This window comes from Mauremys reevesii, linkage group 3, assembly GCF_016161935.1.
Source record: "Mauremys reevesii isolate NIE-2019 linkage group 3, ASM1616193v1, whole genome shotgun sequence".
In the NCBI taxonomy this organism is placed as follows: domain Eukaryota; kingdom Metazoa; phylum Chordata; order Testudines; family Geoemydidae; genus Mauremys; species Mauremys reevesii.
In genome coordinates, this window is record NC_052625.1 from 203,690,416 (window position 1) to 203,707,453 (window position 17,038).

The following is a 17,038-nucleotide window of genomic DNA, read 5'->3' on the forward strand; positions in this document are numbered from 1 at the left end:
CCCCACAGCAAAATTGTTATCCCAGCACTTTGCTTTTTGAACTATACCAAAGCTGCCTGAAAACTTCCACAAAAACATAAGACTTTCACCTAGAGAAGACCCAGGAAGAAGAATTTGAATCTAGATCTGCTCAAAGAGCTGGTGGAGCCAGTTCATTTCCAGCTATAAGTTCCGTAAGATTCATAGACTGGACAGCCAAGAGGGACCATGCGCTCATCTAGTCTGTCCCCCTGTGCAGCACAGGCCATTCAATTTCACCCAGTCACCCCTGTACTGAGCCCAATAACCTGTCGAGTGCAGATAACGACACCTCCTTGGTAAAGCACCCAGCGAGCTGCTGCTGAAAATAATGCTATACAAGAATTAGGTTTTATAGTATTGTGTTTGGCTGAAGCAAATCTTCCAGAAAGGCAGCCAAGCCTTGACATGCAGAGTTCAAGAGATGGGGAATCCACCACGTCCCTTGGTCGTTTGTACCAATCATTAATCACCCGCAGTGGTAAAAATCTGCCTTGTTTCCAGTTGGAAATGGTCTGGTTTCAGCTTCCAGCCATTGGTTCTTGCTCTGCCTTTCTCCACCAGGTTAAAGAGTCCTCAGAGCCTGGTATTTTCTCCCCATGAAAGTACTTTACAGTGTATTCAAGTCACCTCTCAATATATTATATATTAAATCCATTCAGCTCTTTAAGCCTCTCACTGGAAGGCCTGGTCTCCACCCATTCAGTGTCTGTGTAGCTCTCCTCTGCACCATGGCCAATATTTCAACATCCTTTTTAAAATGCGCTCACCAGAACTAGCTGCAGTATTCCAGCATCAGTCTCACCAGGGCAGCAGACAGAGATAAAAATCATCACCCTGCTCCTACTCACCACTCCCATTTATACATCCATGGATTGCATTAGCCCTTTTCTGCCACCGCATCCCACTGGGATCCCGAAATCTTCCTCAGCATCTTTTCCTTCCAGGATACAGTCCACCCCCACCCCCACCCCCTGCACACACACATTCTTTATTCTTACATGTATAATATTCCAGGCACTCCACGGGGACCAAACACGTTTCATTTGCAACCTTCATCTCAATAAATCAACACAATTCTCTAGCAGTGAAAGGCTAGCGCAGGAACCCACTTAAAGCAAGCCACTTCTTCCCACAGCCAGGAGAGACAGAACGGCTGGGGTTCCCCAGACTGCCCAGTAGCAGGGTCAGAGAATCATAGATCAGGGTTGGAAGAGACCTCAGGAGGTGATCTAGTCCCACTCCCTGCTCAAAGCCGAATCTCTTACAGTCTCGAGTTGTGCAAGCTCCTGTGTGGATCACCTGCCCCTGGTGTCTACACTCAGCTGGGGATACACTTCCCAGCCTGAGCGGGCAGCCAGGCACTGGCTCTGCTCGAGCAAGCATGCTGCAAAGAGAAGTGTAGCTGGGAATAGCGCGGGCAGCAGTGCAGGCTAGCTGCCTGCATACAAACTGGCCCGGAAGCCCTGGGTACACACTCGGCTGCCTAGCCCAACCCACCAGCCACCCTATCCCCAGCTGTGCTGCTACTCTTAGTGCGCTTGCTTGGACAGAGCTAGCGCATCGGCCTGCTCAAGCTCCCAGCACAGACAGACCCACACGGTGACCCGAGGGGAACGTACCACAAGTCTGCAATTCTTTGCATGTCCTCTAACATCATAAAATCCTTCCCCTCGGACATGCACACACCCTCCTCTCTTCTCCATCGGCCCAGGGAACCATATACTTCTGGGGTTAGTAAAAAGCAAAGCCCAAGAACTTATGCTGAGCTAGTCTAATGCAACGATTATACGGGTTAATTGCTGTGAGACGAGACGGCAATCGCTGCCTTCATCTCTTAGGCAAGCACATCTCCCAGCAGAGGATGCATCAGATATTAAACTGATACTAGATTTGATCTTAGCCAAGAAGCAGAATTAAACCATCCACTCAAGCTGCTCAGCGAGTCACCAGGGATCTGCCTTTCATCTTCTCTCCCCCACCACCCCCTTTAATTCAAGATCACACAAGGTAACGCTTTAGAGGCATTTCCAGCTCATTTCTTGTCTCTCCTTGGCAACTTCCGTTCCCAGCAAGTCTGGGGTAACACTGCACAAGGAGGAACGGGGTGGAACACGTTACACATCTGACAATACTTTTCCCCAGGATCTCTGGTTGTGCCCTAAAGCAATCCCACCGCTTGGATTTGTGCATCTCTGTACACTTAGCAAAGGAAAAATGTAAGTCACAGGGGGTTTCTCACCAGTTTGTCCAGGAAAACCGCAAGATCCTGTGAGGGGAAAAAAAAACAAAAAACAGATAATCAGATTTCTTAGCCACAAACATGCCACGACCTTAAGTGCCAACAGGATTCTGAAGGCTGTTTGCCTTCACTAAGAGGTCTCCAAAGTCACCTGAGATCCAATACACCTCCCCATCCCTACGAGGTCAGGGCCCTGTACTCCAAGCCCTCTCTTTAAGATTGGGCAGGAAGGATGGTCTGGGAGGGAGGCACCGGGCTGGCATTCAGGGGATTTGGATTCAAATTGCCAGCCGGGTCGCAACTGTGCTGAAGTTCCCCATCTAGCGTTTTGTCTTTTTAGATCATGAACTCTTTGGGGCAGGGACTGTCTCACTATGTCCGTGCAGTGCTTCGCACGACGGGCCCTGATCTTTGCCCCTCAGTGTTACTGTTACTACTAACGAAGATTACGCAACAAGGAGACCTCATCCTGGCATCAGGGAGTCTTTCCTTCCGGGATCTGCAGTGTTGCAGGCAGCCTCGCAGACGAAGAGCAAGCTTCGCTGTACAGTACTGCAAACCACAGAGAGTCGGATTTATACTGCACTCCTTGCCCAACTAAGTTCAGTCACTCAAGGAGCACCGTTCCCCCGAGTTGGAAACAGCAGCCCTGGGACTGCCTTTGTTCTCCCACCCCATCCTGGACCCTTTTCTACCGTCCATAGAGATACACGGGTTAGAACCTTAACCAGGGAGCTCAGACCGTGGTTCCATAATACAGGCAGACCTAGGTCACAAACAGAAATCAGGACACCCTCTCCTACCTTGCATATTTCTTCCTGGGAATATTCTTCTATGTCTGCAAATAGCAACAACAACAACTAATTATTGAGCTCACTTAAGTTTCCTTCCATTTAATTTTTTAACATTCTAAATCTGCCATGTACCAGGCTGCGCCCCCCTGGCTCCCACCAGCTCTACAGAAGTTCAGTACACACCAAGATTCATCTCATCACCCACTGCACCATCTTTAAAGGGGGGGAGGGATGGGATTGTGCCTAGGATTTCCATATGGCTGCTCTGGGACGCTGATGAAGTATGGCTGCTGGGTTCAACCCCAGAGGTGGATGCATTTTAATGGTGGTGGCAGCAGGTTGGGGGGAGGTGTGGGGGGGAAATGATCCTTCTATGGCAGGTTCTCACCAGCAGGGGTTGGCTCCCCCACAGCCACTCTCTGTCCAGACATAAAAGCCCTCTGGAAAAACACACCTGCTGGGCTCAACCAGTTCCTAGGCAAGCAGCTCAGATGTGCTGGTCCAGTTTAAATAACATTGTGAGACACGGGACACTTTACCACAGGAAGCACATGAGTATTTGCAACCATATTAAAAAGGAACACGTCAGTTCAACCACCGGTTACTGGGCTGAGGCGGGAACCAGCCAGCTGGCGTAGGGGAGAGGGGAGGGGACCGGCATTGTCCCTTCTGGCCTTAGATCTACCAGTGCACTGATAACACGGCAGTGGGTGCAACTCAGTGAGCAGAGGGGAGGGGCTGGGAAACAGGGGCTGTTGGAAGGGAATGGGCTCGGGGTAGCCGTTAAAGAGGACACCGGGCACTGGCAAGACCTAGGTGGAGGCAGCTGCAGAAAAGGGAACGGACGTGGCACACGCCGATCACCCTCCTGATCACACTTGTATGTAGTATCCCTCTCCCCACACACCCTTGTCTCTTTAGACTGCAAACTCCTTGGGCTGATGTTGTTCTGTGCTTCGCTGGGTTCGGAAAGCGCCCAGGGTCAGGTTTAGATGCCTGAAGAGATAAAGAGGCACCAAGCAGGACTTACAAAAGTGCCTGAGTGAGTTATGTGCCTCTGCATCTTTAGGTGCCTAAATACCTACATCAGTCTGGCCTCTGGTCCATTGTGGGCACCACAGCAACGTTCATAGTGAAATTAACATAGTGCAAACAGTGAGGGCTGCTGCTTTGATCAGCCCTCAAGATTAGCAATGGCATTTCACAGGGCCTTGTACCCCAAGCTCTTCCCTTCCCAGCCCCCCGGTTGTTCACGCTCAGAGTCGCACGCAAATGCCCTGAAGCACAAAGGAAGATGCACTGTACAAGACAAAGCGATTTGGCTTGACACAGACATTGCATAACAATGTGGTTACAGCCTCGATCCAAACCTGGTTAGAACTAGCAGGTTCGGAGGGCTCTGGGGATCCCAGCCAGCCTCCCAACCTCTGTATTAGAGCCATGCAGGCAAGCAGGGTAGGGCGGGTGTCAATAACAAACCCACTCAACCAGCTAGCGACACCACTCAGCTCCTGCTGCCTCGGGACAGAGGAGTGCGTGCTGCACTGTCATTGCTAGTCATCAGGCATGGATGGCTGCAATGACCCCTCATCCCCCAGGCTTCCAGATGGCTCAGGGGATCATTAACGGGTGACAGAGCCTCTCGCTCCTAGTTTGCTAGTTCAAACCCAGCCCAGGCTGGTAGTGATTGAAAGTCACTGAGATCGGGCAGCTGTTGGGTAGTTCATGCAAAGCACCTTATAAGGAAAGAGGGTGTTAGCTGCCGGTAGCCAGGGTGTTCTCCCTATCCAATGCCACCACTTGTTGGCAGCCGCAGCCAAGGATGGAACAGGTCAAGGAAGAGCATCACCAGTTGGATCAGCCCCTTGGGTTTTCTTGGAAGGTCTCCCATTCACGTGCCAACCAAGCCTGCTCAGCTTAGAAGCTAAGGAGACAACTTGGGTATCTACCGCCAAGTCACCTCTTCTGGAGCGATTCTCCCAAGGCGCCCTGTGGGCAGGGTCACACCAAGGTTGTGCCAGGGATGGCAAGAGACAGGAAATGAAAACAAGACAGCCCGAAACAGCCCAGTGTCGTGAGCAGCGCGTTTATAACTGACACGCCAGGTGGTTTCCTCCTTGACACCATGTAACCATTGGGAGGCTTTTGTATTTACTTCCCCTGCTTCAGGGGCATTTCAAATCCAAGCCACTCCTCAGACCACCACTAGAAGGAATAGATTCCCAGCCTGAGCTCACCTCACACCAGGAGATTCTAGGAACCCTCGGGAGGTTACGGGGGGGGGGGGGTCGGCAGACATACAGATACCGAGCGCATGTCAAGATGGTTTTGGCTGCTGTTCAGTTTGTGCCACATCACAGACTTTTAGACGTTAGCACAGTGGAAGAGATGTGTCAGACCATCCGGTTCATCTCCCTGCAAGGGTGCAATTCTTTCCTACAGTCCCCATATTCCCAGGAACTTTAGCAAATGACGGGACATTCTCCCAAGAATCAGGGCTTTCCCCACTTCCCTTGGGAGACTCCCACAGCCTAAATAGTTCGCACCAAGAGTGAATTCTACCCAATATTCAGCCTCAACTTCTCCCGGCTCATCTCCACCACAACAGTCCTAGCTAGGACCCAGCAGACACACAGACACGCCAGAAGAAGGCTGAGCAATTTAGCTCGGACCTTTGTTGCTTGCCCCCTTTAAGGGGGCAGGAGGGAGGAGGAGAGGATGGGAAACCCGACTGACCTGGGGGAGCAGTGGAATCTCCGTAGCCTTTCATATCCAAAGCCAGGACCCGGAAGCCAGCCTCAGCCAAAGCAGGGATCTAGAGCAGAAACAGAAAGAAACGTGACCTTGGGAAACAGACTTGCGCCTGCTGTAGCTCGCCCACAGCTGGGAAGTGAACTTCCATTTATTTGAACTGTCCCCTATTAGCATCCGGCACAATAACGACTATGACACGTCAGTCACAAAAGCGAAGCTGCCACGTGAATTCCACACACTGGAAGGGGCGTAAGAACGACAACAGACACTGCTCTAGCAAATGACCGTAGCCAGCCAAACACCGGGCAAGCCAATCCACACCGGCTAGCACCACACTCAGAACGAGAGTCAGCCACTGAAGAGTAAAGGTGCCTTACGTGCTGCACTGGGATTCAGACTGAGGCCGAGGCAAATTCCAGAGGCAGAGACCAAAAGAATAAACCCTGGGTCGGTGCAGAGATTCCTCGGGAGTTAGAGGTGGGACGTGAACTTCGTACTAGACATTCAATCAGCGAGAGGGCAAGAGAGCTGGGGAGCAGAGTTCATTCGTGCACAATCACCTCTTGGCTGTGGGCTCAAAACGTGCTTTGGGTCATAGAATCACAGATGTGTAGGACTGGAAGGGACCTTGAAAGGTCATCGCGTCCAGTCCCCTGCACTCAACACAGGGCCAAGTAATAACTTGACCATTCCTGACAGGTGTTTGTCCAACTTGTTCTTTAAAACTGCCAATGATGGAGATTCCACAACCTCCCTAGGCAAATTTATTCCTGTGCTTAACCACCCTGACAGTTAGGAAGTTTTTCCTAATGTCCAACCTAAACGGCCCTTGCTACAATTTAAGCCTGTTGCTTCTTGTCCTATCCTCAGAGATTAGAAAGAACCATTTTTCTCCCTCCTGCTTGTAACAACATTTTTTGTACTTGAAAACTGTTATGTCTCCTTTCAGTCTTCTTTTCTCCAGACTAAACAAACCCAGTTTTTTCAATCCTCTCCCATAAGTCATGTTTTTTTAAACTTTTATCATTTTTGTTGCTCTTTTCTGGACTTCCTCCAATTTGTCCACATCTTTCCTGAAATGTGGCGCCCAGAACTGGACACAATACTCCAGCTGAGGCTTAATCAATGCGGAGTAGAGCAGAAGAATTACTTCATGTCTTGCTTACAACACTCCAGCTAATAGATCCCAAAATGATCTTTTTTGCAACAGCGTTACAATATTGATTCATATTTAGCTTGTGGTCCACTATGATCCCCAGATCCCTTTCTGCAGTACGCCTTCTTAGGCAGTCATTTCCCATTCTGTATGTGTGCAACTGATTGTTCCTTCCTAAGTGGAGTACTTTGCATTTGTCCATATTGAATTTCATCCTATTTACTTCAGAACATTTCTCCAATTTGTCCAGATCATTTTGAATTTTAATCCTAAACTCCAAAGCACTTGAAACCCCTCCCAGCTTGGTATTGTCTGCAAAGTTTATAAGTGCACTGTGTATACCATTATCCAAATCATTGATGAAGATATTGAACTGGACCCAGAACTGATCCCTGTGGGACACCATTCATTATGCCCTTCAAGCTTGATTGTGAACCACTGATAACTGCTCTCTGGGATCGGTTTTCCAACCAGTTATGCACTCACCTTATAGTAGCTCCATCTAGGTTGTATTTCCCTAGTTTTTTTAGGAGACGGTCATGCCAGATAGTATCAAAAGCCTTACTAAAGTCAAGTTATACCACATCCACCACTTCCCCCCATCCACAAGGCCTGTCAAAGAAAACTATTAGGTTGGTTTGACATGATTTGTTCTTGACAAATTCATAGTGACTTATTTATCATCACCTTATTATCTTCTAGGTGTTTGCAAACTGATTGCTTAATTATTTGCTCTATTATCTTTCCCAGTACTAAAGTTAAGCTGACTCATCTGCAATTCCCTGGGTTGTCCTTATTTCCCTTTTTATAGATGGGCACTACATTCACCCTTTTCCAGTCTTCTGGAATCTCTCCAGGCTTCCGTGACTTTTCAAAGATAATTGCTAATAGCTCAGATACCTCCTCAGTCAGCTTCTTGAGTATTCTAAGATGTATTTCATCAGACCCTGGTGACTTGAAGACATCTAGCTTGTTTAAGTAATTTTTAACTTCCTCTTTTCCCAAGAGGTGAGAGAGATGCAGAGCCCAGCCAAGCTACAGCAGATCACAGTGAAGGTGCTGCAACAGGGTGGCTTGATCCTTCTGGGCCAGAGGGCATGGGGCAGGCCAACCCTGCTGGGTCGGACCAGGTAATTCCCTACAAAGGGCAGCAGGTGGCTGCAGTAAAGGGGGAAGCTCAGGAAAGCTGCAGAACGTAAGAGGCTCCTGCAGGGAAGACCCCAGTACCGGGCAGGTTGGAAGTCAGACCCAGAAACCTGAGGCTCCAGCCAGTTAGGGTCTGGGAGCGGCCTGTCAAAGCAGGAAGGGCCCCAGGCAGGAAGGCGTGGGAGTAGGGTGTGGCTGACAGGAGAAGGAAGCCACGCCAGAGTCTGGGACTGGCGGCTTTGGGTGGAGCAGCCTGGGACAGAGGGAGAGCTCCCTGTGTGGCAGATCAACCAGGCCCAGGTCTGAACTCTTGGGTTACCATGGTTACCATGGTGGCCTTGGGTCCCCGAGGACTGTGTGACTCACTTGTGTTAAGCCAGCTCCAAGTGCTGTGCTGTCAGCCACATGAGCCCCTTAAACTCCACACAGTCTCTCAACATGAGGGCTCAGAGGCAGCAGGGTGCCTGCAAAGCAACCTGGCCAAAAGGGGCTGCTAGAGGAGGCCCAGCAGAGCTGTGTGCAGCTCCAGGCTGGAACAGCAGTTGGGGGAGGCAAGGCAGAAGCGAGGGGCTGAGCGGAGAGGACAAGGTGGTGCCCCGCAGCACCTAACACTGTGCCTTCGCTTGCTGCTCCTAGCCCCTCACGGGAAGCAGGCACGTCACTGAACACCTACAGCTGCGTGCCAGGACTGTCGCTCAGCAGATCTCATCGGGGCTTCAGCCCAAACCATGCGCTCAGGGGACCTCCCACCAACACCAGGCAATTACCACCAGCCAGAGCATTGCTGGGCCAGGACAGACTGTTACTGCTCTGAGTCTGGCAGGGCAAGTTCCCCACTGCTCCAAATTGACCGGGGCTGGGGGGGGGCACCTGCGATCACGGCCTGGCCAATCACTCATTTCAGCAGAGCAGAAAGGGCTGGGAGAGGGAAGGAGGGAGGGAAGGAAGGAAGGACAGATGGACAAAGACTGAGGGAGGAACTCTAGATTGCAGATGGAAGAGGGCAATGGGAGACACACCAGGAATGAGGTAGTCAGAAGTGGCCTCCACCCCTCGCCATACAGTCACACAAGTGAGAGACACCCCCCCCTTCTTCTCATGGAAGGCCACACTGCTGCGTAACAAATGGCCACAACATGCTGCACAGAGGTGGATGATACACAGACAGCATCGCTGCCAGCCATTGGCCTGGCTTGCCATTACCTGGTACCTCCAGGAGAACCAGGATTCAGGGAAGCCATGGCAGAGGCACACCACTGGGCCATTCCCCATCTCGACAAAATGCAGCTGGACTCCAGGCTAGAGGGAAGAACAGACAAATAGCACAAGTTTATTCCCTGCCCCACAGTCCTTCCCCCTCTGTTTTACACCCAGCAATTACACCCCACCCCCTCGCTGCGTGCTGGCATACAGAAGCCGGCCCCAGCGCCTGGCACTCGGGTCATCGGCCATCCAGAACCGTAGCCCCTGGCTGTAAACATTCCCCACCTTCCCGTAGCCCGGCCTACTCTGCAGCAGAGACCAGACCAATGCTCTCTCTGCTCCGGTTTTAGAGGATTTGGCTTCCAGCCTGGCCCTCAGAGACAGTCTCACACGGTCAGAAAACATCCCCCCGTGTAAAGTCTCTATCTGCCTTGCTTGAATTTCAGCCCATTGCTGTTAAACACCACACAGTGTGACCCCAGTCTTCACATATGGATACAGCCACCTCTCCCCCTCCACGACAACACCCTTCACATGCATGGGGAGGGCCCATCACGGGATACTTATGGCCCTCAACACCATAGTACTGGGACACTTAGCTATCAAGATGGCTTTCCTACCACACCGGTCGTTACAGCCTACCTTGATTGGCACATAACCATGGGTCACGTTCGCTGGGTCACATGCAATTGGCAGAGTCTCTTCATGGCCAAGAAGCTACATGGTGAATAAAGAAAGTTCTCAGTTCTACACCAGACCCCACCACTGCCATTGTTGGTGCCCAGCAACACAGTGGCCACAGGCTGTTTGCCCCAGACGATAACTTTCTACTGCTCAGCCAGCCTTCTAAACCAGCCCCACCCTCTTTGGGAAGCTTCCTTCCTTCAAAATGGTCGTAGCTCATCAGGCCTCTAGCTCAGGGGTTCGCAAACTACCTTGCACCGCCACCCCTTCTGACCACAACAATTACTACACAACCCCAGGAAGGAGGACCAAAGCCTGAGCCCAACCGAGCCCCGCCACCCCATGTGGGGGGCCCAAGCCTGAGCCCCGCTGCCCCATTCCCCAGCGGGCCAGCCCTGGTGACCCACTGTGGGGTCCCAACCCACAGTTTCAGCACCGCTGCAAGTCTAGCTGTTTGCCCACATTATGAAAACCCCACGTGATTTGGCGAGACTGGCAGTATCTGCAGAAGATAACCCGGACTGGCTAAGACAACCCTTGGTGGGGCTGCGTGGCGGAGTCCAGGACTGGGCTAGCAGAACTGCCGTGCTCTCACAGCTGAGGGAAGAGGAATAGGCCTTACTCATCCAGTGCCATTATTCCTTCGCAGGTCTAAATGGAAACGTGCCAGGAGGCAGCTTTCAGATCCAGAACTGTCTTTATCCAGGCTGGGACGGCACCTAGCCTGCAGCAGACACTCCTAGAACCCAACCTAGAACCACCAGAAGCAATCCGGCAGGCTCAGATGGGAGGTACTGGTTTCAGGTCCTCTCTGATTAAGGGGATTCAATTAATTCACGGCTTGAAAAGTAAATACCTACACTAAGGGGAAAAGCCTGGGAAGGAAGATTGCATGTAGCTAGTGTTACATGCACATTGGAGAACACAAGATGCACCTGTTAGAGATCCCCAACCCCAGTTCAGAGTGAGGATTCCCTGAGAATGGAGAGATGAGACCCGTAAAAGCAAGCAATAAAAGAAGATTTCCAGGCCATTCTAGTACACCAAGGGTACTGCTCGGTCTCTTGCTTCCAGGGCTCGGTCTCCTGGGGAGACCATCAACCAGGAGGGCCAAATGGGCACTAACTTTGGTGGAGACAGAATGAAACACTTGGTTTGTTCTTCCTGGTAACCTAAGCTGCCAATCAGCTACCCAATGGTGGTAGCTGCCAATCAGGCCTGGATTGGAGCTTGTGACCTACAGGCAAAAGGCTTCGTGCTCAGCCACCAATCCTCTGCACTATCCATCTCCACTCAAGCGCGTAGGCTAAAGCTAGGCACCCACATGGGAAGACATTGGGCTCCTAGAGCCTCATTCAGGCACCGGGACGGGATTTTCCCAAGGTACGTTGCTTCTTTAGCTGCACAAGTCCCACGACTGTCAGCAGGATACTTCTAAGTCACTTGGATGCTGCTGAAAACCTCACCCCTACCACCTCGTGTCAGGCACCTCCACAGCTCTCCGCTACATTACAAGACAGACTAAAAATCTTTTAAACTGTAATTGCTACTATTTCTACTATTGTAGTGCCTAGAAACTCTAATCCTGCATCAGCGCCCCCCTGCGCTAGGTGCTGTACAAACACAAAGAAACAGACTGTAAACTCTCGGGGGCAGAGATCAAGTTTAAGACAAGAAACAACAGGCGGATGCAGCAAACGGGTAGCAGGGAGCACAAGGGAACAATGAGACAATACTAGTCAAGCAGTGGTCAGAGCACACCCGCTGCCTGATTTCTGGGGGTTAAAAGATTCTGCCGGTTTTGATCAAAGAATTTACACCCCCAATGCGGATTTTTGCCACAACACGGTATTAGCAACCTAATCGCAAACATCCAACACTTATCAGATGCTTTGTGATCTACGGAAGAAAAGCATCACATACAAGCGATAAGTACGTTCACATAACTAGAATGGCCCTAAAAATAATCTTGTGTGCAGGGTTGTAGCCGTGTCGGTTAAAGGATTTGAGAGACAGAAGGTGGGTGAGGTCATATATAGTTTATTGGCCCAACTTCTGTAGGTGAAAGAGAAACTTCTGAGCTCAAAAGCTTGTCTCTTTCACCCACAGAAGTTGGCCTAATAAAATATTACCTCACCCACCTTGTGTGTCTGATAAAATAAAGGTCAAAGTCACAGTGCATTTCTGCACAGCAAAGTCCAGCATCTGCTAACATAGCTCAGTGAACTATTAACCATGCCAGACAACTCTCCAAGGGTGAGAGAAAGGGTAGAAGCTATAAGGAACCCTCTGTAGGGAGATGGGAGAGGAGCCGACTTTACAAAGGGTCAGGAAGAAGGAGCCTTGGCAGACAGCAGGCACCACAAGGTATTATCCTATGAGCAAGGGAAGCTTGAAAGCTTCACTCAGGATCTGCAGGCGTCTGATTAAATAAGACAACATTAGTCAAACACTACAAAAGGCGAGAAAGGCTGAGTGGAATTACAATCACTAGCACCTTAACCAAGGAGAAGGCACCTCTTAGTACTGATCCTCAGGGCACCACACTATTAACCTCCTTCCGTGCTCATTAAAGTCTTACTCTGGTTCCTACCTGACAGTCCTTAATCCATTACAGGGCTTTACCTCCTTATCAGATCCATGTGCGGGACTTTTGAAATTAATTTTATCTGCCAGATCTTTTAACATCCTCCTCTATTTTGCTACCTCTTCTGCAGATTTCTAACAGATTACAGCGGCAGGATTAATCCGTCCTTTGCTCCTGTTTGATTACATTCACCCAGGTACTGCAGAACTGAACCAAGTTCTACTCTCACTCTGGATTGACAGCAGTGTTAGCAATGCCATCGCTACAACCGAGTTACTCTGGATTGACAGTGGCATAACTGACAGCATAATTTGACCCTCTGTCTTTAACAGAGATGGGTGAAATTAGGGCATTTTTAGTTTCGGGCAGCCTCACCTTGTCTGGGTTTCGCTTTGCAAAGCCAGGAGTGATCTGGACCTAGCTGAATTGGACCTGAACCCTTAAAGGACAAGCACACAGCATTTTAGCCTAAAGGTGCAATTTGCGAGGGATTCTGAGTCCTCTAACAAAAACAGGCCTGGGAATAAAATCAGCATCACAGCCACACCTATAGCATCACTCAGAAAAACACCATACAGTGCAGGGGCAAGAGAGCCACTCTATGGAAATTTCACTTTAAACTATAGTAGGCTAGGCAAGAGCAGGAGTCTCTATCTACCATAGGTTGGATATTTCTACTGCACCCAGCTTTGCAGTATCTAAACTCTGAACTACGTATTCTGTCCAGAGGGAGGAGACAGTAAATGCACAGATTCAGATAGCACTTAGCCACTAGTACCTGAATTCCACACAGGTCCTGCAGTTCCTTCAGGGCAGCATCAGTGTCCTGGACAAGGATGGTGGCTATTCCCATTTCCTGGGCTGGTTTTAAGTTAGCTCCGATGTCATCCAGGAAAATAACCTGGATTCAGGAGAGATTCAGAACCTGGGGTCAGTCAAGGGAGAGCAGAGTTTTGGGGAGAAATGGGGGGAAGGGGGCGTTGCTGTGATTCCCCAGTGATTTGGGCCAAGAGATTTTCACGTCAGTGTCTACTGATTTTGGGTGCCCAACTTGAGAAGCCCTGGTTCACAGCCGACAGGTGTGCCCAGCACTTTCTGAAAGCCAGGCCCCTTTGTATGTCTAGTTGAGTCGCTTTGGGCAGTCTTTGCCATTGTCCCGTAACTAGAAGTAAGTTGTGCCTGCACCTCCTGCGGTTTCGCCTTCAGCATGTCCAGCGCATACTCGTAAATTCGAGGGTCCGGCTTCTGCAGACCAACGCGGCAAGACTCGATCACCAGATCAAAATGCCTCCTCAGCAGAGAGTGCACGAGAGCCGTGATGTGTCTCTGAGGGCCGTCATCTATCCAGTTATTTGTGAGCACACACGTCCTGAACCCTGTAACGGGAAAGATGACTAAATGGGTCGTGGGGCTATTCAGACTGGGAATGATTAAGGAGAATCTCTCTCTTTCCACTACCCACTTGTCTGTCAGCAATTACACATCTCATCTCTCTATGTCCACTTTAACCACATAGAATCTCAAAGAGCTTTACAAACTTTGCGAGGCTCTATTCATGCTAGGTGTCTTTACTCCTGAAGTCAGAAGGGGCCATTTGAGTGAGGACTCCCTGTTGAGCAAGGGGTGCACGATCAAGACATTTTATCTGATCTGATCACTGTATGGGGAGATGAATCCGTGCTATCAAAACTCCGTTCCAAAAGATGAAATGCCCAAACATTTGAAAAAATCTCCAAGGGCATGAAGGACAGAGGCTATAAGAGGGACCTGCAGCAGTGCCGAGGGAGGATCGACTGATGACATGGCTTACAGGGTTGGCTTACAGGGAATTAAAATCAACAAGGGGGGGGGGTTGCATCAAGGAGAAACACACACAACTGTCACACAGAATGATCCCCTCAAGGATTGAACTCAAAACCCTGTGTTTTGCAGGCCAATGCTCAAACTATTGAGCTATCCCTCCCCCCACTATTCCAGGAAGGACTGAATCTCCATTAAACTTTTCAAGGTGCCCCTGACAGACCTCACTGAAACGATTGTCGGACGTTGATTTCACAGAGGGAGGGAGGAGTAAACGAATACAAATGAATACAAAACAAATCTGGTCTCTTTCTTGTTTTGATCCACTCCATCTCTCTTATACATCTTAGGCTGGCAGCAGACAGTGCAGTACGACCGCTAGCCATTGTCATCTCCTGGCTGCTCGCCAGAAGACGCTGCAGTACGACTGCAGGCAGGACTGAAACTCTAGGAGACAAAACTTAAAAAGAGAATGACCTGGAGTCACTCCCATTTATGCCCAGGCGCCCCTGACAGACCTCACTGAGGTCGGCTAAAAGAGCACCCAGGAGACAACGATGATGGCTACCAATCATAATGCACCGTCTGCTGCCAAAAGGCAATGAGCTGCTGCTGTGTAGCAATGCAGTACCACGCCTGCCAGCACCCAGGAGATGTACGGTGATGGTGAGCTGAGCGGGCTCCATGCTTGCCATAGTATGGCGTCTGCACAGGTAGCCCAGGAAAAAAAGGTGAGAAATGATTGTTTGCTGTCGCTTTCACGGAGGGAGGGAGGGGGGGTCCTGATGACATGTACCCAGAACCACCCACGACAATGTTTTTGCCCCATCAGGCATTGGGATTTCACCCCAGAATTCCAATGGGCGGCAGAGACTGCGGGAACTGCGAGACAGCTAGCCACAGTGCAATGCTCCGGATGTCGACGCTAGTCTCGGTACTGTGGACGCACTTCGCCGAGTTAATGGTCTTAAGTGGGGACACACACGATTGACTGTATAAAATCGACTTCTATAAATTCGACTTAATGTCATAGTGTAGACATACCCCCAGTCTCTATTCAAGCCCAAATTGATGGTGTTAAATTTGCAAATGAATTGTAGCAGTCTGTTTTTGTTGAAGGATGGCTACTTTTAAATCTGTTACTGAGTGTCCAGGGAGATTGAAGTGTTCTCTTACTGGCTTTTATATGTTACCATTCCTGTCATCTGTTTTGTGTCCATTTATTCATTTACATAGAGACTGTCCAGTTTGGCCAATGTACATGGCAGAGGGGCATTGCTGGCACATGATGGAATATCACATTAGTAGCTGTGCAGGTGAATGAGCCCCTGATGGTGTGGCTCATGTGGTTGGGTCCTACGATGGTGTCGCTAGAATAGATATGGGGACAGAGAAGGCAACGGGGTTTGTTACAGGGATTGGTTCCTGGGTTAGTGTTTATGTGGTGCAGTGTGTAGTGGACTGGAAGTAGCTGGCTCACTACAAAAGCAATTTTCCCTCTCTTTGCAGCATGAGCTTTCGTGGGTGAATACCCACTTCTTCGGATGCAAGTATCCACCCACGAAAGCTCATGCTGCAAAACGTCTGTTAGTCTATAAGGTGCCACAGGATTCTTTGCTGCTTTTACAGATCCAGACTAACACGGCTACCCCTCTGATACTTTCCCTCTCTTGGTATTGACACGTCCTCATCGATTATTGGGAATGGACCACATCCCCCCTGACTGAATTGGCTGTTGACATTGGTTCTCCACTTGTAAGGTAACTCCCTTCTCTTTATGTGCCAGTATATTTATGCCTGTATCTGTAATTTTCACTCCATGCCTCTGAAGAAGTGGCGTTTTTTACCCACTAAAGCTTATGCCCAAATCAATCTGTTAGTCTTTAAGGTGCCACCAGACTCCTTGTTGTTTTAATAATTTCCCCCTCATCTGGAGTTCTCTTAGTGCCTTCAAAGCGGAACAGTGTTACGGAGATTGCTAGATTGTTTAGCTAATTGTTGTTGGCTTGGTGACAGCATGCCTGATTTATCTGGTATTAATGCACAGAGAGAATAGCTCATTAGTCAAGTGATGGGAAGTAAATAGCAAGGAAATACTTTGAAGACAAAAAGCCCCGTCTAAGCCCCACGATTTCATTGGTTAGAGGATTTGGGATGGTTTGCTGATGAGTGATGGCTATCTGCTGCTGCCAGAGACCATCAGCAAGCAGCGCTTCGGGAAAGGTGCACCGTGGGAATTCATGATACATTTGGGCCGGAGATGGAACGTTATTATCAACAGCCACAGTCAGAAAGGTATCAGGCACAGCTATCCATTTATAGGGAACAGAGCTCTACTGAGAGACACGTTCCCTGCGAAGGGATGGCAATCCAAGTGAGACAAGATGAATACAGACGAGACACAGGATATCGGTGCAGGGGAGGCAGGGTGTAGGGTTACTAGTGATGAGAAAGAGGACGGATTGCTGGAAGCAGCAAGTGTTCAGGAGGGATCTGGAAGAGAACCACCTGTGTGATGGCAGAGGAGGGCAGCATGGCAGAAAGCCCAGGAAGGAAATGAAGGTCAGTGAGGGGAATGGGCAGAGCACAAGGAACAGGATGGGGTTCAGGGAAACGAGAGCAGAGATCCAGATAGGAACAACATTGCTAAGACC

The 17,038-nt window shown here is 49.8% G+C and overlaps 1 protein-coding gene across 1 annotated transcript in view; it reads right to left on the reverse strand.

Moving 5' to 3' along the window:
- The window catches only part of LOC120401417 (bifunctional epoxide hydrolase 2-like), a 60,703-nt gene that overhangs the window by 33,660 nt on the left and 10,005 nt on the right, over positions 1-17,038 (reverse strand). The window contains exons 4-10 of the mRNA XM_039531385.1: positions 13,770-13,960; positions 13,363-13,485; positions 9,956-10,030; positions 9,314-9,409; positions 5,791-5,869; positions 3,064-3,098; positions 2,261-2,287 (exon numbers count right to left, since the gene is read on the reverse strand). Coding sequence (XP_039387319.1) covers positions 2,261-2,287; positions 3,064-3,098; positions 5,791-5,869; positions 9,314-9,409; positions 9,956-10,030; positions 13,363-13,485; positions 13,770-13,960 — 626 coding nt within the window. The remainder of the gene's footprint in view (positions 1-2,260; positions 2,288-3,063; positions 3,099-5,790; positions 5,870-9,313; positions 9,410-9,955; positions 10,031-13,362; positions 13,486-13,769; positions 13,961-17,038) is intronic.